The following is a 25,883-nucleotide window of genomic DNA, read 5'->3' as shown; positions in this document are numbered from 1 at the left end:
AAATGTCTTAGAATATATTATTTTTATGACATTCGTGTCATCATGTCATATACAATTCAGTCAAGCATTAATACGTTGGTCGCTAACTTGCGATTCACCGTTACCGAACTATATCAGTTCTTAATCGGATGAAGACTTTTGAAACACTCTGTATATAAAAATATATGCATTCGCATTGAAAAAAGCGCAAATTTATGCGGTAAATTTTTTTAAATTTAACCTTATCATTCCAAAACAATTATGACACATACATTATATCGAATCAGGTTTTTCCAAACGAATATGCAGATGCATAAAGTTCTAAGTCTTGGTTCTTCTAAACGATTTCCACTATAAATTATCATTATAATATCATTAGGATGAAAAAAAACATTTTTAAAACTTAAAAGTTATATTACACTTATCTATCGCCGAATACACAACAATAATAGTTAACTATTACATCAAAATAATAATAATTTACTAATAACAGTTTCTATAATAAAAATAGTAAAAGTAATAGTTATAATAGTAATGAAATATTGGAATGACAGTTTCGCACTGATAAACAGTAAGTACACAATTCGGGTCCAAGTAAAAAGACAACAAGTACAATGGTGCAGTATTTTAGTTATCATGACTGCAATCGTATTGACTACTAGACTCACTGAGTCTTAACTTTATCTTTTGTAAAAGTTTTTATACATTTAAAAACCTTAAAGACAACAAATGTGATTAACAAAACAAAAATCAACGCTACGGCAATTATATCTAACAAGAGGTATTGATACCAAGTCAGGTTCAGAGCGTGAGATTTCAAATGTGGCGCGCCTTTGTGACGGATTACATACTCCGTCCAATAAACGACCGACTGTTGCGGTGTAATCGGCCGGTCTTTGAAAATGTTGGAAGCAATTTTAGCATTTTTTGCGTATCTATAAACAATATATGCACACGATATAATATAGATATTTAACAACTACTAATGAAAATGAGTATTCGAAAAATCAAATGTCTCGTTCGTAATGAACCAAATCATTAAAAGCTTACTTTTCGTCATTGATGAGTTCCGAAATGGCATTAGAAAGTTTTTCTTTGGTCGTCGACAACAGGTCCATGGATATCGCCATTCCATTAAGGACCAAATTTTCAATGTTTCTCGGCTGGTCGTAAAACACTGGAAATCCCAGTACGGGAACACCGCCATCCACAGCTTCGTACACTCCGGACATACCTCCGTGACTGATGAACAGTTTCACTTTGGGATGTACTGTACAAAATATTATATATTCATTTTTAATTTTTCTCAGGAACGAACAACGATTGGTTGATCTATCGTAAAAAGTGTACTTACATAGTATATCTCGTTGAGGGAACCATTTTCTCGTCATCACGTTTTTCGGTTTGTCTTTCATTTCACCTTCGTATTTCCACAAAACTCTCTGAGGAACGTTGGCCAACGCTTCTTTAAACGACTGTTCAATATGTCCCGGCAACGATGACACTTTAATTGTGGAGCCGAATGTGAAGAAAATCACTCCTTGGGGTGAATCTTCGATAAAATCTAATATGTCCTTGAATCAAAAATTATAATGTTACTTAATTTAAAAAAAAACCATGATACTTATATATTTATGCATTCCAATGAATTAACTGACTTTCGAATACTTAATTAAAATAAAAACATAATTACGTTTTTGAATACAAAAAAAATCATTTTTATTCTTCTAAATACTCTTAAATTTTAGTACGAATATGTAAGGTATGTATTGACGAATTGTTCACTATTATTTTTTCCATCCTTTCATATCACACCTATGGATTTTATGAAAATAATTTTTTTTTGTAACACATAACACAGTAAGTTAAGAAAAAATTAACAACTGTAGAATTGTACTTATATCATTTATACATGTATGTAATTTAAAATCACAATTTAAATTATATACCTATGCAGTTTTGTGGCATTAGGGAGAGAGACGGTCGAAGCGACGACATTCAAAATATCCACATGCACAGGAAGATAAATTATATTATTTACTAAAACTTACAAGTTATAAGTATAGGTTAAAGGTATTGCTATATATTTTTTGTTATATTTTGCAAATAGCATATTTTAAAAGGTTAACTTGTTGTGGACACATTTAAAATCATGAGTTCTGTGACAGATTCACTCAAAAAATTGTGTAAATAGTATAAAATTAATGGCCATGTTGAAGTGTCTAGCAAGATATTCATCACCGGGGTAAGTCGTTGCTATCCGCTTTTGGTGGATTGTATGCTTCGTACCGCAGCCAGTGTTCGGACTTATCTAGATGAATATCTAGATAATTATTTGTTCATCTTTTATCTTATCTAGATAAATAGTTACAAGGTATCTAAACGTTCATCTTAGATAATTTTTTTACTCATCTAAATGAATTCATCTAGATACATTTTTTATTGATAAAAATCGCGAAATTATACAAACGCATTTAAATATTTATACAGATTCTCAAACTAAGTTTATAGTTTATAATAATAATGTAATTATTTATATTTATATCATTATTATTATTATTATGTTCCTAGTGCCCAACTAAAATATACCTAAATTTAAAACCCATTAAAAAAAAGTTGTATCTTTTTTTTATCTAGATAAAAAAGTGTTTATCTTTATCTTTATCTAGATAAAAAACTACTTATCTAATCCGAACACTGGCCGCAGCATATCCTGCGCTTTTTCGTATGTAACAAAGAATTAATTCGGAAACCGTGTTGAGTCTAGCAAGTCCGGCACCTCAACTCTCAAGTGAAAATTGATTTTTATGCAACTTGGCCACCCATGTACATTGGATGTGGCCTTCATGTATGCATTTAAGCAGCATATCAGGTAACGGATAATGAACGTCCGTAGGTGCAACTTAGCCATCTATATGTAGGTGGCCGAGTCGAATCGCGGAAATATGCCAAACAACATTTCAGATAGGCACAACGCAAACACCACGACCAAGTTGCTTATGTTTATATACTATGTTATATAGTAATATGAAATTAAGATCTACATTATATTGAAAATACAAACTTAGATATACATATGTATGTATTTACTGTCTAACATATCATAAAAATAATTTCAATGTAGCCACGCAACTTGACTGAGAGTAAGTAAAGGCCACTGCATACACGGTGCATACACATACACGTATATTCAACCGTACCGACTCTACCAACCTTACAGGCTAATGACTTCAGTCGTCGAAGTCTAATCCAATGAAAATAATAATAATAATAATAATAATAATAATTTATTTCAATAATAAAACAAAGCAATCAGGAATTTGAAAAATTACGTAAAAAAAATCTATTAAGTATCCTAAATCGACTTCATAATAAATTAAAATATTGTTATTGGAGTGAAACTTAAATCAGTGCGTTGTAACACATAAGTTTTTTATATTCCAATAAACGGAGGTGTGGAATCCTCAGTAATTTATCTATCACTGATCACTCACCTTTGGTATGGTTTTGGTGGGTTTTAAGTGTATGCCACCCACGTAGATAACATTCGGCGTAACCGGTCTCGAAGACTCGCTGATGTAATGACCGTTCTGGAAAATTATGGACGGATTGACGGTCGGCGCCAGGTCGTACGGTCTCGGGTTCGTGTACAAGGTGACCAGCTGGTCGTACTTAGTCTTGACCATACTGTACGTCAGTAGCGCCGTGTTGGTGAACCTCTGGACGAATGTGCCGGGCACGGCATGGCTGGCCAACATGTTGGACACGGAAGCCGGGTTGGACACCTCGCCGGTAAACAGACGCTCGGCGAAGGTGATCATCGGCGACGGGATCGAGTAGATCACAGGCAGACCGAGTGCGTCGGCCAGATACGACACGCAGTCGAAGCCCAGCGGCTCGATTAAGAGCAGGTCGTATCGGTCGCGTGTCCGGGGAGCCATTACGTCAGCCAGCTTCTGGTTACCGTAGACCGCGTCGCAGTAGTATCGAGCCTGTTTGGACATGAGATTCGTTAACTTGAACGGATCACTGTAGTCCCGCATCGTCTTCATCACATCCATATCAAGCTTCATTGGGAAGTCGCGGGACGTATCCACCTCCGTGTAGTTGACCCGGTCGCCGTCCGGAAATGGCGTGAAAACGATCACCGTGTGTCCGGCGTCCGTCAGCGACCTGAGCAACGAGCTCATGAAGTACCAGTGGCTCTTGCCCGCCACTGTTTCGACGGCCAGTATTCGGGCAGCCTCCCCGACCGGCATCGTCCGCAGGTCAACCGACAACCACAGAAACAACGACAGCGAGACCACGTTCGACATTTTTAGGGTCACCATAGGAATTTTTTTTTTGGTGCAGTTAATACGGTAAGTGCCACTGTACGGTCCGCTTGTGTTACGGTATTCGCGTATGGACAATAGGTATAATATAAGTAGTATATATGTACCATTCCTGGCGCAGTCCATATTATATCAATAAAAGATCACAAAGAAAACAATGTGTAAAAAGATCAGAAAATTGAAATGCAATAATAATTAAAATATTTTCCGCAAAACTTAATTATTAAAAATAAAAATCGAAATGCAATAATAATTAAAATATTTTTCGCAAAACTTATGATATTAATAATTAAAATCTAGATGCAATAATAATTAAAATATTTTTCACAAAACTTATGATATTAATAATTAAAATCTAAATGAAAAAATGTATTAAAAACTTATATATTTAACACTCACCCAAATGGGGCACATGTTATTATTATATATTTTTCTAATCTTTTTGATTTTGATTTCTAATTAGTGTATTGAGATGGTCTACAAAATCATTTCTGTCTATTTTTGTTTTATAATGTCCCCAAGCTAATGTATCAATACCATTTTCTAAAATAAATCTTTTATCATCATAAACACTTAAAGCTTTTTTGTTTTGTTCTACAGTAAAAATATCATGTTTCTTAGTTCTAAATAAATTTTGTTTAACATATTTTGATTTTTTTGTTAGTAAACAATTTTCAAAATCATTAAAACATATTTTATTTTCCACAACATTTTTTTTAACACCTTTAGCTTTTTTAATTTCTTTTTCAGAATCTAAGATTCGATGTGAATATAATTTGGATCTTAAACCTATAAATTCAGTCATAATTTTTCCATTTAATTCATCTTTAAACTTGCCTAAGACTTTTTTGTTAACTAAAGGTAAACCATAAATATTATCTTTTGGATAATCTGAAGTGTCAAAATGATCTAACATAATTTTCATATCTTGATAAAAATCATTAGTTTTTATTTCTAATATAAGTGAATCTGTATCTGTATATAACAATCTAACTCTATTTCCATATTTTTGTTTAATTATATTATAATAAAAATCATACATTAACATTTTAGATAAATCTAAAATACACATTCCTACATATATTGGTTGATTGAAAGTTATTTCACATCTTTTCATATGTACTGCAGCTAAATTTTCAGTAAAAATTGTTCTTCGATCAAAATTTGGTTTTGCAATTAATTTTTCTACTTGGAGTGCATTAGAACATAATCTTATATCAACATGATTTCGAACATTCATCATAGTACGTCCATAAACACTATTATTCATTAATTTGAAAAATTCTTTTTCAAAATCATTCTTAGCTTCTGATCTAAGATTAGTATTAAAATCAATATAAACTTTTAACCAAGGAGATTGACTAAATTCTAAAACTCTGTGAATTTTCTCTATTTTTAAACATAATTTAATATATAATTTTAGTGTTTCATAATGTATTATATATTTTTTCTTATCATACAAAGTTGTTAATAATTTTGGGAGTTGTTTGTCATCAAAATGTCTTTCCGGTGCTAAAGGGAAATCTGAATGTAGATCATGAAGTTCTTCAGGATAAGTTAAATCGACTTCTAAAATATAACCTTTAGATGATTTGTCAGAAATATTCATTACATCAAAATCATTTAGATTATCAACCCATTTGAAATCTCCAGTAGGTAAATATTTACTCATTGCCCAACCGTAAAGATTATTTGCATCCAAGTATTCTAAAAATATTGATTCCTCTTTTTTTTTAAATTTATCTCCCATATATTTATTATTTGCTTTTGAATATCTTTGACTACATTGAGATAAACCACCTCTGATTCCATTTTCAAACAACAATATTTGATCTATATCTGTTAATAAATCTAATTTTACGTTTGTCATTCTTAACATACAATCCCATGCAAATCCTGGTGTTGTAAAATACCACATAGGATCTAATTTATAATTTTTTAAAGAAATATCTCTAAAATTTTCTATTATGTCTGTTAATAATAAAACATCGATCTTATTATATAAACTAGTGAATTCACGCATATTTTGTATATTAAACACTTTCCAAATTTTCTGTGAGTTTTCATATTCCTCTTTAGTTATATTTTTATCAATGAGAGAACTATAAAATTTTTCAATAGGAGGTAAACATGTTTCATTAAATTTTTCTTCACAATCCATATACTCATAGGGATAAGCTAACTTTCTAGTAACTAAATCTAAATGTTCTTCAGGAAAATATTTACTAAGTTCTTTAAATTTATTTTTTAAATTTAATTTCGAATCATTTCTTAAATTATTTGTTAACTTGTCTAAAGAACTGGGTAAAAATTTGAATGAATCTATAAATCTTAATTCTGTAGATATTTTTATGTCTTTGCCATTCCTAGTTACTACACGTGGTATAATTTTTGAAAAAGAAATATATTTTTCCTCATTATTTGCGAGCATTTTTATTTGTTCATTATCGTTCCCAAATTCTTTTATAAATAGATGGGCATCATAACCTGAAAGATTATGAAAAACAATTGGAATAAAACATGGATTTTGGTAGTTAAGATTACAGATAGAATGTGCTGCTCCTCTATATTCTCCAGTTAAGTGGTCATGATCCCGAACTTTTCTCATATTTTTATTTTTATTTTCTAATTCATTTTTAAGCTGATCTTCATACAATTTAATTTTTTTAACATCATCAGTATTTTTATAATATTCAATAGTGTTTTTATATATTTTAAATTTTTTCTCTAACATTGGAGGTATTTCACTTAAATATCTTTCACAAATATGACATTTATTAGATTTATTATAATAATTATTTAATTGTTCTGCATTCAATGATTTCATAGGAACTATTTTATCATATATTTCAGAAATACTTATTTCTTCATTTTTCATACATTCATAAAATACTTGAGCTACGTTTGGACCAGAATATGTTACAGGAGGTTTATAATCACCATTACTATATTTAATATAATAACAAAAATTATTGGGTATATGTTTCTGATAACAATTAGTAAAAGACTCTGTATCATTTGGTTGACAAGTATATATTGGTTTAAGAGTACATTCATAGTCAGCAAAAACCACAAAAGGTACTCTTAAGGAATTATTATATTTTTCAAATACTAAAGTTTTATTATAGGGTTTTGGTAGAACTATTTTAGCAGCTTTATTATTAGCACAATAATGTTTATGTTCATTTAACTTATTTTCTGTATCAAAACTATTTAAACACATTTTACATATTTTTCTTTTATGACCATCTTTTGTCATTTGACTTCCACAAAGTTTCCATAAATCCTTAATCCAACAATAATGACCTTTATTCTCATTATCCTCTCTTAAATACATCAAATCTATATGATTTGTTTTTTCATTTATAGTTACTTCTAATGGTACAATTATATGCTTATTTTTACTTTTTTCTTCTAGGTAGTAAATATTAATAGATAAATTGTTAATTAATTTAACAAATTTTGGAACATCTTTGGTACTTACTGGAAATTCTATTTTAGATTTTTTAATTACATCATCATATTCATTTTCCCATTTTTTATATTTTGTAACTCTTTGTCCATCTTTTTTAGCAGGATGTAAAGCTGAGAGTATTGCCCAAAGAAAACATTTATCATCTTCATTTTTAACATTTATAATAGCATGTTTATCTCCAATGTTTTTAGGTAATTCAATATATGAAGAACCCTTAAAAGGAACATATTTATTTATATTTATTCCCAAACTTAAAATTTCATGAAGTCTCCATTGAGAACCTTTCAATATAAAATCTTCTTCTTCTTGTACAATTTTAATTTTTACTTCTGTATAAAAATCATTTAAGTTAGAATTTTTTGTTAAGATTATATTTTGTGTTTTAAAATTTTTTTCCTCATATTCCATATTTTCTTCACTATTACCTCTCTTATATATAGCAATTAACCAAATATTAACTTTTAAATTTTTCTTTTTTAATTCATGTTTAACTCGTCCTATTACTGGATTATCTAAACGATTTAAAAATGTTTGTATACCTTTAATACCCATATTATTTTTAATAATATAAGTTTTTAATCTACTTTGAAATGCTATTTCTTCATTTTGTAAAATAGGTCGAATCGTGTTGTTTTTTTCAAACATTTCTTCACTAAAATTAAAAACTCTATGTGATTTAGGTATTATCTCTCTTGATATTCTTGGTCTTATACCATTATTTTGATGACGAATAGACTGTAAATGTTTAGACCAACTGTTGTATTTAACTGTTAGCTTACAAATATCACAAGTTTTATCTGTTTTTGGTATTCTCTCTTGTTTTGTTCTTACATTTTTTGTTGTTGTACCTCTGTATGTTCCTCTAAATCGTGGTATAATTGTTTGATCTGGATCATTGTTTTGATGACGAATAGATTTCAAATGTCTAGACCAATTTTTTGTAACTAACTGTTAAGTTACATTTTTCACAAGTTTTGTTATCCATTTTATTATTGTTAACATTTCCTTTAACACTGGTTTCAATTTTTTTATTATCCATTATTTATTATAGATAATATTATTATTTTTTTACATTCAATTTTTTAATAAAAATAATTTTTATTAAAAATAATATTTAAATAATATTAAGATCCCATACTAAATTCACACATTTTAATATTTCCTAAATCTTGAATAAACTTAATATCATCTAGAAAATGGTGAGTATAATCACCTGTTGTAATAATTTGCTCATTAGCTATTTTACAAAGTTCTAACCAAGTTGGTGAATGTAATAGTTTAGAAACATAAGGCTTTCCATTTCCAAAATAAACATCTCCTTGACTAATAATGAAAATATTTCCATCAATTGGAATTTCATTTAGATTATATTTAACATTCTCAGAATTTTCATAGTATTCAAAAGCACAAAATTTCACATAACATTTATTATTTTTTTTTTGTATACTTTTTTTTATTTCATTTCGCATTACTTTCAAAAAATTAAAATTTTTTAGTCTATATTGATTAATTGGTACACCATTATATTTTGTATTAACTCTACAAGGTAAAATTGTTTGATCTATATCATTTTTTTGATGTCGAATAGATTTCAAATGAGCAGACCAACTTTTGGAACCAATTGTTAAATTACATTTATCACAAGTTTTAGCAGGATATATTTTTTTATTTAATACATCCAATTTATTATTGATATCAATTTCTTTAACTAAAGATTCAATTTTATTTAATCCTTCCATTCTTTATTATAAAGAATCATAATTGAAGAATCTATTACACATCATATTGATGAGCTATCTCATTATGATGAAGTTTTATTTTTATTTCAATATAATTCTAATAGTGCTTTGATTAAACCTCATAAAATGATATATAGACCAGTGAGTAAAAATCGATTTCAAAAGATAAAAATTTATATTTTAGATTTGAAAGGTAATATTGTTAATTTTGATGAAGAATTTATTGGTGTTCTTGATCTAATCAAAAAATAAATATGAAAAGTTGCCCTTGGAATTCCGAGGGCAACTTTTTTTTCAAGATAAAATATCTTGAAAAATTAAAGTATGGAACGATTTTTTTTAAAAACTTTCATCAACTATTCCTCTTTCAATATCAAACGTATACACTGCACTAGAAATTAAACAAACATAACAAATTGTGTTCTCAGGTAAATTTTTACTGAAATCTACGTTTAAAATTAGTGTACAGTTGGTGACTGCAATTTGACTTTGATGTCTACTCATGTTAACAACAAAAAATGGTCTCTTTTTAAACATTTGTTTATCTAAATACATTAATGGATTTTCTTCATGTGATTTATAATAGGTTTTTTTATAACTCATATGATCTTCATATGCTTGACAAAATTTCATATCATTAAAATCAAGATTTTGCAATTCATTAGGATATTTTTTTCCATTAACTTTAAAAGAATAATTTACAACATTACAATCATCAAAAAAAGCAGCATTACTATCTTGATTGTCTAGTTTATTTTTTTGAAAATAAACAACACCAAAAAATGGATGTTCATTATTTCGATAATTAGGTGATAAATCGCACCTTATATTTTTTCCAGTAAGATTTCTGATTTCAATACATTGCCATTTTTTAAAATCTAAAATAAACGGTTTCTTAATTAATTCATCAACTATTTGAATTTTTGTTATTTCATCATATTCTATTGTTTGCATTTGAACTTTTAATTCTAAAATATTAACTTTACCACGTTTTGCTTTAACATTTTTTGACTCTGCTGTAGCTTCAGTGTTTGTTTCTAGAATCAATGCATCATCATCAGTGTTTCTTGTAAAAATTATTTCAAATCTAGCATTGTAAATTTGTTTTATATCTTTCATTGACCCTAAACCTAAGTGTGATAAAGGAATGATGAGTTCGACACTTCCTCCCCCTTCAGATGTAGATTGAAATCCTGAATTTTGTGTAGGACCATTTCCATCAACAGCATAACTCATATAACCTTTTACTGTACTTAGTCTTCCGGTATTCTCACTTTCATCTATAATTTTATTATTTAATTTAATTGTAATTTTTTGAAACAAAAATGCTCCACCATTATCAGATAACATAACATTAGATTTTGCTGGATATTTAGTACCATCTTCTTGTACATATTCAAGTAATAAATAAAGTTTTGAATTTTTAACATTCAGAAATTTATCTTTACCATCTACTATAACTATTGTATTTCGGTTTGGTTTATTTAATTCTGTTGTGATTTGAGGTATATAACTTTCATATTGGCTATTTATTATATAATTATCATATTTATTTAAAATATTTTCCATTTTCTTATTTATATTACCAAATATATATTTTTTTTTAAATAAATGGATAAAGTAAAAGTAAAATTTTTTATTGAAGATGAAAATAAAAAAAAATCTTTATTTGAATTACCTTCACGTGTTTTAATTATAGGACCATCTGGTTGTGGTAAAACAAACTTGTTGTATAATCTGATTATAAATTATTGGATTCCTTATTTAAATCTATATATTTTTACAAAAAATATTGATCAACCAGCCTATAAATATATTAAAAAAATATTTGATGATATACCTTCTATAAACACACATTTTTCTAATAATGAAATAATATCTGTAGATGATTGTGAAGAAAATAGTTTAGTGATTTTTGATGATTTTCTAAAAGAAAAACAAGACATGATAATTGAATATTTTATAAGATCAAGATCAAAGAATATTAGTGTTATTTATTTAACACAAAGTTATACTTCAGTAGATATAAAAACAATAAGAAATAATTTGAATGTTTTAATTGTTTTTAATCAATCAAATTATTATATTGAAAAAATATGGTCCGATTTGATTAGTGAAGATGTACCTTTAGAAAAATTTAAAGAAATTAATAGAACTTATTGTAAAAAATATGATAAAAAAAGTAAAACAAAATCATATGGTTTCATAACAATAGACTTGATAAAAAATTTAATCTATGACAGTAAAGGTAATACAATTTTATAAATCGATGAATGATTATGTTTTATTTTTATTTTGTATAATAAATGGATATTAAACAAATTCAAAAAGAATTAAAAAAAAAAATTAAAAAAAATGTTACATTTGAAGATCAAACACAAAACAATTCCAAGGTAGGAAATAATTTAAAAAACACATCAGATGTAAAGATTCAGACAATAATTAATAAGAAAAAAAAATTACAAAATAGGTTTAAAGATGTATTATTAAAACCTAATGAAAAAGAGACTGTTATTATAAAAAAAGATGATGAAGGTGAAGATGAAGATAATATTAAAAAAGAAAAAAAACAATTAAAATCTACAGATGTAAATAAAATAATTAATCTTAAAAAAGATTTACAGGGTAGATTTAGAAATACAGTTGTAAAACAAAAACATGTAATTGAAGAACAACAAAAAAAGTTTGGACCAATAATAAACGCATTAACAAATGTTAATACAACAATGAATGCAGTTAAAGATGTTGCTATTAAAACTGAAGGAGACATTCAAAAATTAAATAAACCCTATTATTATCAACCTAGAAATCCAGAATTAAAAAGATTAACAAGTTCAGAAGAGACTTTTGGAACTCCAAAATATTCTAGTCAAAAATCAACAAGTAATTCTCCATTACCTAAAAATGTTATAAACTTAGGTGCTATTTCGACAAGATATTTACCAACTGTAAAAGATACTAATTCTCTTGGAATATATTATAATAAAGAAGATGATATTCATATGATTGGAAAAGATAAAATAAATTTTGAAAATGATAATATAATTTTAAATGGAAAAACATATACAGGAACTCTAGGTTTGTGGAGATTATTAACTCATGTAGATACTACCAATCCGAAATTTTATACAGATGATGATTTTAATATTTATAAAAATATATTAATTGAAACTAATTCTATATATCAAAACAATGATCCTTCAACGAAAAGAGCTAAATCAAGTCGTGGTGAAAAATATAATGATATGATTAAAAACATTTGGAGAGAAATGAATGGAATTAAAACGAATGAAAATGATGAAGAAACTACGGATAATAAAAAGAAAGAAACTACTGATAATAAAAAAAATAATAAAAAAATTAATAAAAAGAAAGAAAATAATGATGATAATGAAATTATGGAAAAGAAAGAAAATAATGAAATATTAGCTGAAGATAATCAAATAGGGGAGGGTTTAAAGAAATACACAGAAAATCGTATTGAATATCGTTATATTAGTAATGTAAACCAAGTTATAGATAATTTACAGTTTATTTCTGCAGAGGAAAGAGCTGGAAATAATAATTTTAAAAACGAAAAACTTGGTATTCTTCATTTGTTTAAAATAATTATGGAAAACCATATTGATACTCCTGAAGGTATTGAATATTTACTAAAATATGTAACTTGTTTACCAAATGATGTGAAAAATATATCAAAAGAAAAAATAATTAAACGTATACATTATATATCAATTGAAGAAAGTACAGGAAATAATATTTACCATGATGAAAAACTTGATATTCTTAATATTTGTATTAGAGAAATGGAAAAATTAATTGATATACCTATTATTGGTGCAGATTATTTATCATCATATGTTTCATGTTTACCAAAGAAAATTATTACAGGTTCAGGAATTGTTAATTTTCTTTTGAATTGTTCAAGTTTACCTCAAATACATTGGCCTGGTTATAATTATTTAGGACCGGGAACAAAGTTAGAAAAAAATAAAAAACCTATAAACAAATTAGATGAAGCTGCGAGAGAACATGATTATTTTTATAAAGTTAATAAAGATACTAAAACAAGACATATTGCTGATAAAATTTTAGAACAAAAAGCAATGGAAAGATTTTATGATCCTCATAGTTCTATAGGTGAAAAAACTGCAGCCATTTTTACAGCAAATGTAATGAATGTTAAAAGACGATTTGGAATGAATTTAATTTAATTTATTTTTTTGTATTATAAAATGAATCTAAATTTAAATAAAAAACAATTTAATAAAATATTGGAAGCTCATAAAAATAATAAAGATGTATCAATTCTAATTGAAAATAATCAAATTGATAGTGGAAAACATAAATTTATTCTTGAGCCAGAACAAATAAGAAAATTAAAAAACGCTAAAAAAAATAATACCAGATCAAGATTAGAACTTAAACATATTCAAATTAAAAAAGGTGGATTTTTACCAATAGCTATTGCTGTGATTGAAGGCGTAAGTGCTTTGGCTGCAGGTGCAAGTGCAGTTTATACAGCAATAACTGATGCTAAACATAAAAAAAAATTGGAAGAAGAAACAATTCGACATAATAAAGAGATGGAAAAAATTAGATCACAAGGTTCTGGTTTGAAAAAAAAAAAAAAAATATTGAAAAAAAAATTAAAAAAATGAATAAATTTGAAATAAAAACATTTAGAAATAATATTGAAAATTTTGAAGGTATTTATACACGGTTTTGGATTAAAGAAAATAATATAAAAATTGACCCATTGAGTAATATAGATATAAATTACTTTGGAAATAAAATAAAAAATTATAGAGGATGTTTTATGTTAAATGAATTACCTACAACACCATGGGAAAATGAATGTGGAGTATTTAATTTAAATGATTCTACTCAAAATGGTTCTCATTGGGTTGCATGGAAAAAAATAAACAATACATTTAAAATATATTTTGACCCATTTGGTCATATAGTTGGTGAGCCACCAAAAGAATTTTTAAAATATTTGGGTAAAGATAATCTTTTTTGTACTGTTTCCCAATTTCAATACTATAATGATCCACCTATATGTGGTCATTTATGTTTAGAATTTATTGAAAATTATAAAAAAATTATTTAAATATCATAATTTTTTTAATAGAAATATTTCTATTAAAAAATAACGAGTTAACGAGTCGTTTTTTTACGTTAACGAGTCGTTTTTTTACGTTTACGAGTCGTTTTTTTACGTTAACGAGTCGTTTTTTTTTACGTTTACGAGTCGTTTTTTACGTTAACGAGTCGTTTTTTTACGTTAACGAGTCGTTGATGTACTCATATGTATGTTTTAATAATTCGATGTTAAAAAAATATATTTATATTATAATGAAATTAAACTTTCACTAAACAAACTACGTAAATTAATACAAGAGGAATTACATGATTCGAATAATAATAATTAAAGTGTAATGACCTAGTTTTAATAATAATATGTAACTCGACTGATTATTTTTTAACATCCTGTTGTGGAATGTTATCAGCTGACTACTATACAATATGAAGTATACAGTGTGATGTATACAGTGTGAAGTATACAGCGTGGTATAATTATACTAGTTTAATTTTATTTAAATAGTGTTACATAGTATACATTACATACCTAAGCATTGTGGCGTGGTGGGTTAAGGCGTGTGTTTTGAGACTGAACATATTAGGTTCGAATCTGACTGCAGCAGATTTGTTCCTACTGTGTTTGTTCTCGTAGTAGGATTTGAAATTAGGTGGGGGGCATTATAAAGCCGGCAATTGTAGCGCTTCGGGCGATTGGTGATTTACATGCGAATGTAGGTTGTCACGTGGTGCGGCCTACGTTGTCACCTTGATTTGTATCTACCTCAGTCTTGTTCCAAGGCTGACGTATATAATGTCCACCTCTGACTTTAAATTCTACAAATAAATACCTGTCTAACCCACCACGTCACAGTGCTTAGGTAAAAAAAAAATATCTCTGTTGTACAGACAACCAGTTAAAAAAATAAAAAATAAAAAAATAAAAAAAAAGTGAGAGGTGGCCACCATTCTGGATGTCTGTACAACACAGATATTTTGCAAATTTTTTGCATTTTTTTATTAATAATGAGTTCGTATAATTATACAAAGTTAAATATTACAAGTCCTATATTTCATTTAATATTTGATATTATCATGTCGGATCAACACAGATGTGTTTTATATGCTTATCTACACTACATATTAAAAGTTTACCCCCCGCTTCATATTTTTCATTTAAGTATAACTCCGTTGCTATTTATGTTAGAATCTTCATTTTTACATTAAACATTTTTGATTTTAATTCTTTATAAGTCCCCCTCATAGTATCATAGTGTAAAATTGTTTTCAAAGATTTTTGGATTTTAATAACACGTGCCCAATTCGGGTGAGTGTTAAATATCATATTTTTTTTAATAAAACAATTCTATTAAAAATTAAATTAATTAAATTATTATATTCTAAGCATTTTGTGATCGGAATCTGTACCTCCCATACCAAGACAACATATTTTAATATTTCCTAAATCTTGAACAACACAAATATCATGAAGATATTTGAAAAAAATTGTACCAGTTGTATTTATTAAATCATTAGCAATTTTACAAATTTCAAGCCATGTTGGTGATTCTAGTATTTTAGAAGCATAAGGTTTTCCATTTCCAGAAATATTGTGTCCATGATCGACAATTAAAATATTTCCTTTAATTGGAATTTTATTTAGATTATATTTCATAATTTTAATATTTTTATTTTTATTAGTATTATAGTATTCAAATTTACAAAACTTAACAAAGATTTCATTATTTAATATTGAGTTTTCTATTTCGTTTTGCATTTCATTTTTTTGTAATTTATTAAAATCATTGATAGTTGTTTCCATTATTTTATTATTTATTATATTTTTAATTTTTAAATTAATTTTTTCAATTTCTTTTTAATACATTTTGCAATTAAATATGCTATTTCGATTTTTATTTTTGATAGAACAATTCTATTAAAAAATATTTTAATTATTATTGCATTTCATAAGTTTTGCGAAAAATATTTTAATTATTATTGCATTTCGATTTTTATTTTTAATAATTAAGTTTTGCGGAAAATATTTTAATTATTATTGCATTTCATAAGTTTTGCGGAAAATATTTTAATTATTATTGCATTTCGATTTTCTGATCTTTTTACACATTGTTTTCTTTGTGATCTTTTATTGATATAATATGGACTGCGCCAGGAATGGTATATATATACTACTAATATAGGTATCACATCTATGGATTGTACCGCCCGTTTAATACGCGAGTTTGTCCGCGCGTGAAGAGCTCCGGACTAGAACTGCATTAACGGTGGTCGTATTTCGCAAGTCGTTACGCATTCGGCGGGATCTTGTACACAATAATACATATTATATATATACTTATTTTTTAACAACTACTCACGTCATCCACACTGTTTTAATATTGTAAGCAATTTACGGGTTCCAAAATTATACATTTTTACATAATTCATTACATCATCAGAGCTATATATAGATCCGAAGCGTTTTGGTATATATATAATAATTTTATAAGTGTGTACGACTACGAGTTATCAATCAAATTACATAGGTACGAAAAAATTATGCCTGTGAGCTACTGCTTGCTCATTTAAAACTGGTTTTCAATGCTATTTCGATTTCGTCATTAGTTTCGAACGAACCAAAAATTTTTAGGAATGATTGTATGATAAGATATTATCGCTGTATCCCAAGTTCATTGTCCAACCAGAACTATTATTATTATATGTTTTGCTACTTCATTATTATATACGCACCATTACAGTATGAACTTCCACATACATGGCGCATATATATTATTACGCTGGTCCTTGAGGCTGTCTCCTTCTTTAAATTAACAATTATTGATATATTATAATATCATATTCATTATACTATAGAGGTAGAATCTTATTTATACCTTAATTTATTTTAACATATTTAGTTAAATTTTTTAAAGTCAATAAGTAAAATAATATCCAATAAATTTTGTAAATAACGACTTATTATTTTTTTTTTACCTATTTAATAATTTAACGGGATTAAATAACTTATATCGTAAATTGAAAGTGGAGAACCGTGCTGTCTAATTTATGCTGATTAATTAATACATTTTTTTTTATTGCACTTATATTTATTTTAGTAATCCGTCTATTTCCGGATACACAACAACCATAATTCTTAAACAAAATAGTAATAACAATGTTAAAAGTAATAGTGAATAAAATAATAGATACATATTACACGATTCGTGTCCAATGGTGCAGTTTTTATTATTATGAAAATTGTTGAGTACAAGACTCACACTGAGTTTTAAATTTGTCGTTTTTAAAAGCTTTTATGAATATGAAAACCTTAAAGACAACGAATGTGACTAGAAAAACGAAACTTTAAAAATCATTCGAAGAAAATCGGGTAAAGATCTTCTGACATTGTAATCATAAAATATTGAATACACATATTTTAAATGTATATTTTTTTAATACTTATTAAATATCTACATATTTTTCTTTTTTTTCATTTTACTTAATACATTAACTATTAGACTTTTATTGGGAAATTATCGTTATTATACCTATTTTGGTCATACTGATAATAGTCTACATTATATAGGTACACAGAAAAGAAAAAATAAGGATACATAATAAATTAATTGATCTATATGGCATCAATTAACACCCTTTTCGATATCATTGGTAAAGAAAACACTACACTAAATTCACTTAATGAGATTAACAGACAAACTTATAACAATGATACCAGTTTGAATATACTATTTACTTATATTAGAAGTATTGCTAATCACATATCTGAACTGGATTGTCTAAATGCTGCAATTGAGAATAAAAGCCATATAATAATTACAGAAGAATCATAGTTAGGAAATAATATTGATTAAAAATATATCTCGTTAAATAATTACCCGTCTTCAATTTCGAAAAATCATACACGGAAATCAGATGGCATAGTTATATTTATTCAAAAAGATATAAATTACACCATGACTGAATTTATAATACAAGATGCTAATTTTCTGTACAACAATAACATTTAATAAAATTAATTATGGAATAATATCAGTATATATAGCTAGGTCTACTAGTGGAAATATTTTTTAATTTGTTGAGGATTTTGAGGTAAGAATTACTAATTTGTTCAAATCTTAAAGAAAACTTACGTTAAAATGAATAGGCGATATGAACATAAATCTATCTGATACCACAATCTCTACAACACTATACTACGATTTATTAAATTCTTTTAATTCCATTCAATATATTAATTGCTCCACAAGACCTTTAACCAATATAGTTGCATCGACCACATGTTTATATTAGAGATAAACTCAAACATTACAATATTCATTCAGCGGTTATAGAACTCACTAATTATTGATCATTATCCATTATTTTTACAATTAAATCAAACCGTTTCACAACAAAATAAAAATACAAATAAAAACTCTTATAAATTCATTAAACTATATAAGGAACTAAAAATAGCAATTTACAAAACCGATTGGGACGAATTAAAAACTTTAAAAACTTTATGCTGAAAAGAAAATATCATTACTCGCATAAATTAAAAAAAATTAGTTAAGTTTTCAAATAAATATTTTCGCTGTAAAAATTATATAAGTATGTTAGAACTCAATAATTTGAAATAAAAAATTTCGATTAGGTATAGCCATTTTATGACACGTGAATGTGAGGGCGTAACACTAACCCCACTCACTCTCGATGGATTCATAATCAATTTGATAAATAAAAATATGTTATCAATATTGTTATCGGAGTAAAACTCAAGTCAGTACGTTGGGACACGTATAAGTGTAGTTTTATAGAATAATAGTGGTGTGCAGTCCCATTAACACGGTAATTTATCAATCACTTACTTCTGGTATGGTTTTGGCGGGTTTTAGGTGTACACCACCCACGTAAACAACATTCGGTGTGACAGGTCTCGGTGACTCGGTGACGTAATGACTGTTCTGGAAGATTATGGACGGGTTGACAGTCGGCGACAGGTCGTACGGTCTTGGGTCTGTGAACAAGGTGACCAGCTGGTCGTAATTAGTTCTGGCTATGCTGTACGTCAGTAGCGCCGTGTTGGTCAACCTCTGAACAAATGTACCGGGCACGGCGTGGCTGGCCAACATGTTGGACACGCAGGCCGGGTTGGACATATGGCCGGTAAACAGTCGCTCGGCGAAAGTGATCATCGGCGACGGGATCGAGTAGATCACAGGCAGACCGAGCGAGTCGGCCAGATAGGAAACGCAGTCGAAGGCAAGCGGCTCGATTAAGAGCAGGTCGTACCGGTCACGTGCATCGGAAGCCACTACGTTGGCCAGCTTCTGGTTGCCGTATACCGCATCGCAGTAGAATCGGATCCCTCCGGACATGGCGTTCAATAATATGAACGGATCTCTAGCTTCCTGGATCATCATCATCACGTCCAATTCGAGTTTCATCGGGAAGTCGCGGGACGTATCCACTTCCGTGTAGTTGACCCGGTCGCCGTCTGGAAATGGCGTGAAAACGGTCACCGTGTGTCCGGCGTCCGTCAGTGACCTGAGCACCGAGCTCATGAAGTACCAGTGGCTCTTTGCCGCGACCGTTTCGACGGCCAGTATTCGGACAGCCTCTCCGACCGATATCGTCCACAAGACAACAGACAACCACGAACACAACGACAGCGAGACCACGGTCGATCTTTTCATCGTCGTCATAGGGATTTTCGAACGATAAGTGGTCTACGGTCTGGTTGGATTACGATATGTTCGTATGAGTAATATAGGTATAATATATGTATTGCCGTTTCAACGTATCGCAGCTATTAGCACCGCACGTGTATTATACGAGTCTGTACGCGCGCGAAGAGCTCCGGACTCGAACTGATATAAAAATAAATATTACATCATACCTATAGGTATAAAGATCCGAAGCGTGGTATTATTAGTATAATAATATTATTAGTGTTTACGATAACGTGTTATCAATCATATTACATACGAAATAATTATGCCAGTTGCTTACTGGTACTCGTTTGTTTAGCTAAAACTGGTTTGACCGTTTCGATTTTTTTTATTACTTTCAAACGACCACAAAATGTTTTATGATTGATTGTACGATGAGACATTATCGCCGTATCTTAATACGCCCACATCGTGATGACATGTGTTTTAAATAGGTATGAAATAAAGAAGTATTTACTATTGTAATGATATGCTCACTCACCATTATAATAAACTAAAATTTTACAGAATAATAAACAACGGCCAGACTGTTGCTTGTAGAAATCGGTCGCATCAAATAAAACCATTAACAACGACAACTAAGATATCGACACGCACTTATAACAATATTACGTTGGATGTGTGTGACCTTATTTTATGCTGACGCCAAAGAATAATCTAGTTCCCAGGCCCACAATAATTTAGTGACAAAGCCACCCACCACTCTCTGGTCAGCATCCTCGCAACCAACCACCAGAGTAACAACCTCTCAAGTACCAAAGAAACCGATTTCAACGAGCGACAACTGGACTTCTTATGCAAGCAATAATCAGTGCGTTCGTTAATTCAATTTGTGTATTTGAAGTAGTACTTTATTTTATCTAAAACCTAAAACTCCTACAATATTGTCTACGAACAACTGCGAATCAGGTAAGGCATATGATATAATATTTTATGTTGATTGCAGTTAATACATTCTATGTGCTTTTTTCCATAAAATCATATTGTACGGTGTATTTGATCTAATTCTCGAATACACGATCTCGAGAGCCCTCCGAACACCTGGAGGAAGGTAATAGCGTAATTTTACTACTCTAACTTGTACTATTTTAATATAACTATCGACAGGAGTCGTATTTATATTTATTTTTATTCTTATTTATATCTTAATTTTACTTTATTACACTATATTAAAGTATATATACTATATTACAATTTAAAGTATTTACTATATTGACAAGTGACAACGTATACGTACCAAGTTTCTTGCCGAACTTGTACTTTTTGTTTGCTACCTACTCCATTAAAATATGCGCACTATTGCAGGACATATTTAGTACTTACATATACATGGCACATATCTATATTATTACGCTAGTCTTTGAGTCTGTCTCCTTGTTCAAATTAACAATTATTGATTATTATATTTCTATAAAGATAGGATTTTAATGTCTTGAAAACTCTATTTAGGTACCTAAAAATGTTAACATAAATTAAGTCAACAGGTAAAAAAAAACCAAAAAATTTAATTAGCAACGACTTGTAATTTTGTATCTTCTTAATGATAATTTAACGGAATTAAATTAGATATCTCGGAAATTGCAAATGGAGAATTATGCTATCAAATGTGTGATGTTTAATTGATACATTTTTTTTTCGATTGCACTTATATATATGTTGGAATTATAAACAAAACACCCTATATAATGTAGTGTATAAGTAATATATTCACACTGTAGTTCATCAGACGCTGACTATACATTTTTATATACTACAGCATATTATATGTCCTGCGTAGTGTAGCCGGGTATACATAGTTAGTCGTTGATTTATATTACGCCTCGTAACACTATTGTACATCGTATCATTATACTTATTATTATATTATATATATCCGATTATATTATTATTTACCTTTTAACTTCTGTATATCTGTGTACTTCAACAATATATTTTATTAATCCGTCTATTGTGGGATACACAAAAACCATAACTCTTACATCAAAAGAATAATTATACCTAGTAATAACAACTAACAATGTTATTTAAAGTAATAGTGAAAATAGCAAGGGTGGGCAAGTTAACGATTTTTTTAACTCGTTAAGTTATTTTTTTTTAAGTAATTAGGTTAAAAGTGACTCGTATTTTTTTTTCGTTAACTCGTTAAGTTAAAAGTTAACTTTGAAAAAAAAAGTAACTTAACTTGGTGTAAAATTAAAATTTGATAATTTACAAAAATAAAAAATTCTAGACTCATAATATGGTTTATTAGATAGTTTTTCTTTACGTTCAAGAAAATTACTGTGGAAATTTAAAATGATACATCGAACTAAAAACACATTAAAAAATTGTAATTATTCTTCGGACGAAAATTTACTTAATTTAGATATGTTTGAAATAAAATTAACTTGAAGTTAACACGTTAATCTTGAAAAAAAAGTAACTTCTTAAATTAAAAGTTAATTTGAAAAAAAAGTAACTAGTTAATTAACTTAATTTTAACTTTTAACTCGTTAACGCCCAGCCCTGGAAAATAGTAATAGACAAAAACTATAAGATTCGTATCTACTGGTGCAGTATTTGATATCATGAAAATCGTTGACTATACTAGATTCACTGAGTTTTAATTTTGTCGTTTATGTATTTTTAACTATAAGCTTATCATTTTGTATTAACAAAATTTTATTATATTTTAGACAGTTTTTTTGTAAATTTCATATATTATAAATCATTAAGTATTTAATTTCAAAAAATATTTTTAAAAACCATACCTATAATTAAATTAAATCTTAAATATTATTATTATTAAAAATTAAAAATTATTTCTACTATAAAAAATGGTTAGTTATTTTAAACTAGTCTACGGTTTCTAAACATATATTTTAAACAGCTTATATCTCTGTTATGTCCGTTCGTTAGCTCTCAGTACATATTTACGATTTTTGATATATAATATTGTTGTTTTTTATTTATTTATTGTTCGTAGTATAAACCTATAACTTGCAATGATATTTAAAAAATATGCTGAATAGAGCTTATCAAGGGGATGTACCTCCTAGTATCTCTCTGATACTTGCTTAGATTAAGTGCACTTGGTTAGCTAGAATTTCCAAGTTGGATTCTATAATAGGTATTAGCCATTATAGGTATAATAATTCTGGTATGTAGGGGAAATCCGCGCGTTTGAAAATAACTTTGTATCAAACTTGGCAGTGGGAAGCAGTAGTTCCTTCCAAACTATGTTTATTAAGACATATACTAATAATTTTAAGTTGTTATAATTGCAAGCCTTTTGGATTGATATCACAGACGCAAGACTATGATATTATAATATATATATACATTCCACTTTCATCGAAAGTAATACCCAGGTACCGTGCACAAGGTTCAAGTATTGTTATTATATTAAGTGCAATACTTTGTTTTCACGGTAATAGACAGTCAATTTAACAATAGGCACATTTTTTTTTGTAAATTGTAAGTGATATTTATTATTTTTAAGAATAATAATTTAGAGTTTAGAATTAAGAGTAAAATTTACCTTGAAGCTCCAATGTTGACTTAACAACGAAATAAAAAAGATAAGTGAATGTCGCTCTGCTGTATAGTAGGTTGAAAGTGAGTCAATGTATAATGAATTGTATTAAAATTGAATCCAATAATATAATATTATTGCATAAGAAAAACAATTCTGAACGGAGACGGTTTGTCAGTCTGGATATTTTATATAGTTTTTATATAGTTATTTATATACTTATCTATGGTTATTATTTATTTAGACTGTAAGTTGAATTGTTATATCCATATTATAATTTTTATTCATTTCTATGGTGATAAACAATAAGCAATAGAAATTCAAATTCCATTTTTAGCGGCTTTTTGTAATAATATGTTGGTGGTTTTTTCCGTGGCATTAAATAACTATTAAGAAAATCGAAAACTTCTCTAAAGTACTATCTTGATCTAATTTTTGCTAAAAGATAAGATACTATATGTTGAAATTGAAGCACACCTTCTGGTAGAAATTTTGTATACAGGATAAAAAAAAAGAAATGAAAAAGAAACACCATTGTAAGCTTCCTCGCTCCGTTCAGAATCTAAAATGTTTTCAAATAATTATTCTCCCTGTAAAAATTAAGTCAGGATGTTTGGAATTCCTTTAGATCTGATTTACAACATTCTTTCATAAAATAATTTCGATTCTAGGTATTTTATAACACATGAATGCGAGCGCGTAAAACTAACCACCCTCACTGTCGATGGATCCGAATCGACATAATAATAAATTAAAATATTATTATTGGAGTGAAAATTAAATCAGTACGTTGTAACACACATAAGTTTTGTATATTCCAATAAACGGAGGTGTGGAATTCCAGATTCCCTTAACACGGTAATTTATCTATCACTTACTTTTGGTATAGTTTTAGCGGGTTTCAGGTGTATGCCACCCACGTAGATAACGTTAGGCGTCACCGGTATTGATGACTCGGTGACGTAATGACTGTTCTGGAAGATTATAGACGGGTTGACGGTCGGCGATAGGTCGTACGGTCTCGGGTCCGTGAAGAAGGCGACCAGCTGATCGTACTTAGTCTTGACCATACTGTACGTCAGTAGCGCCGTGTTGGTGAACCTCTGGACGAATGTGCCGGGCACGGCATGGCTGGCCAACATGTTGGACACGGAAGCCGGGTTGGACACATGGCCGGTAAACAGTCGCTCGGCGAAGGTAATCATCGGCGACGGGATCAAGTAGATCACAGGCAGACCGAGCGAGTCGGCCAGATAGGAAACGCAGTCAAAGCCCAGCGGCTCGATTAAGAGTAGGTCGTAGCGGTCGCATGCCTCAGAAGCTAACAAGTCAGCCATTTTCTGGTTGCCGTATACTGCGTCGCAGTAGATTCGTATTAATCCGGACATGGCATTCATTATCACGAACGGATCTCCAAATTCCCGGATCGTCTGCATCACGTCCATATCGAGCTTCATCGGGAAGTCGCGGGACGTATCCACTTCCGTGTAGTTGACCCGGTCGCCGTCCGGAAACGGCGTGAAAACGGTCACCGTGTGTCCGGCGTCCGTCAGCGTCCTGAGTACCGAGCTCATAAAGTTCCAGTGACTCTTACCCGCCACTGTTTCGATGGCCAGTATTCGGGCAGCCTCCCCGACCAGCATCGTCCGCAAGCCGACCAACAACCATAAATACAACGACAGTCTGACCATGTTCGACATTTTCAGGGTCACTATTGGTTTTTTTTTTTTTTGTTTACGTAGTTAATAGGTATAAATGTTTAATATAGGTATGGAGTAGCACCGCGCGTATATTATGCGAGTTCGTGCTCCCGCGTAGAGCTCCGGACTCGAACTGATATAATAATAATTATTACATCATACCTAGGTTAGGTAGGTACCCGAACCGTTATTGTCTTAGTATAATAATATTATAAGTGTTTACGATAACGCGGGTTGTCAATCATATTATACAGATGAAATAACTATACCAGTTCCTACTGTTTGCTCGTTTATTTAGTTAAAACTAATTTCCAATGCCGTTTAGCTT

At 29.0% G+C, this 25,883-nt stretch overlaps 1 protein-coding gene across 4 annotated transcripts; it reads right to left on the bottom strand.

Moving 5' to 3' along the window:
• Positions 1–381: 381 nt before the first annotated feature.
• Positions 382–25,709, bottom strand: LOC132944096 (UDP-glucosyltransferase 2-like). Of its 4 annotated transcripts, XM_061013269.1 has the most exons (5): positions 16,811–19,462; positions 3,474–4,405; positions 1,334–1,553; positions 1,030–1,249; positions 382–914 (listed from the first exon to the last, which is right to left on the bottom strand). In XM_061013269.1, exons 2-5 carry the CDS (start codon positions 4,308–4,310, stop codon positions 644–646), a joined length of 1,548 nt encoding a protein of 515 aa, XP_060869252.1. In that variant the 5' UTR covers positions 4,311–4,405; positions 16,811–19,462; the 3' UTR covers positions 382–643. The 4 variants fall into 4 exon arrangements, with proteins under 4 accessions (XP_060869252.1, XP_060869253.1, XP_060869251.1 ...); XM_061013270.1 differs by lacking the exons at positions 3,474–4,405; positions 16,811–19,462 and adding an exon at positions 24,734–25,709; XM_061013268.1 differs by lacking the exons at positions 3,474–4,405; positions 16,811–19,462 and adding an exon at positions 19,478–20,757.
• Positions 25,710–25,883: the final 174 nt, after the last annotated feature.

This window comes from Metopolophium dirhodum, chromosome 5 (assembly GCF_019925205.1).
Source record: "Metopolophium dirhodum isolate CAU chromosome 5, ASM1992520v1, whole genome shotgun sequence".
NCBI lineage: Eukaryota > Metazoa > Arthropoda > Insecta > Hemiptera > Aphididae > Metopolophium > Metopolophium dirhodum.
This window is presented reverse-complemented; position numbering and strand designations above follow the sequence as displayed.

Excerpts from the sequence above, each read along its gene's own strand:
- LOC132944096 (XM_061013267.1), bottom strand. The coding sequence starts at position 4,439 with ATGGACTGCGCCAGGAATGGTACATATATACTACTTATATTATACCTA. Across the intron at positions 1,250-1,333 it reads CCCTCAACGAGATATACTAT|TACATCCCAAAGTGAAACTG; the intron begins GTAAGTACACTT and ends TATTTTGTACAG. Across the intron at positions 915-1,029 it reads GAACTCATCAATGACGAAAA|ATACGCAAAAAATGCTAAAA; the intron begins GTAAGCTTTTAA and ends TATTGTTTATAG.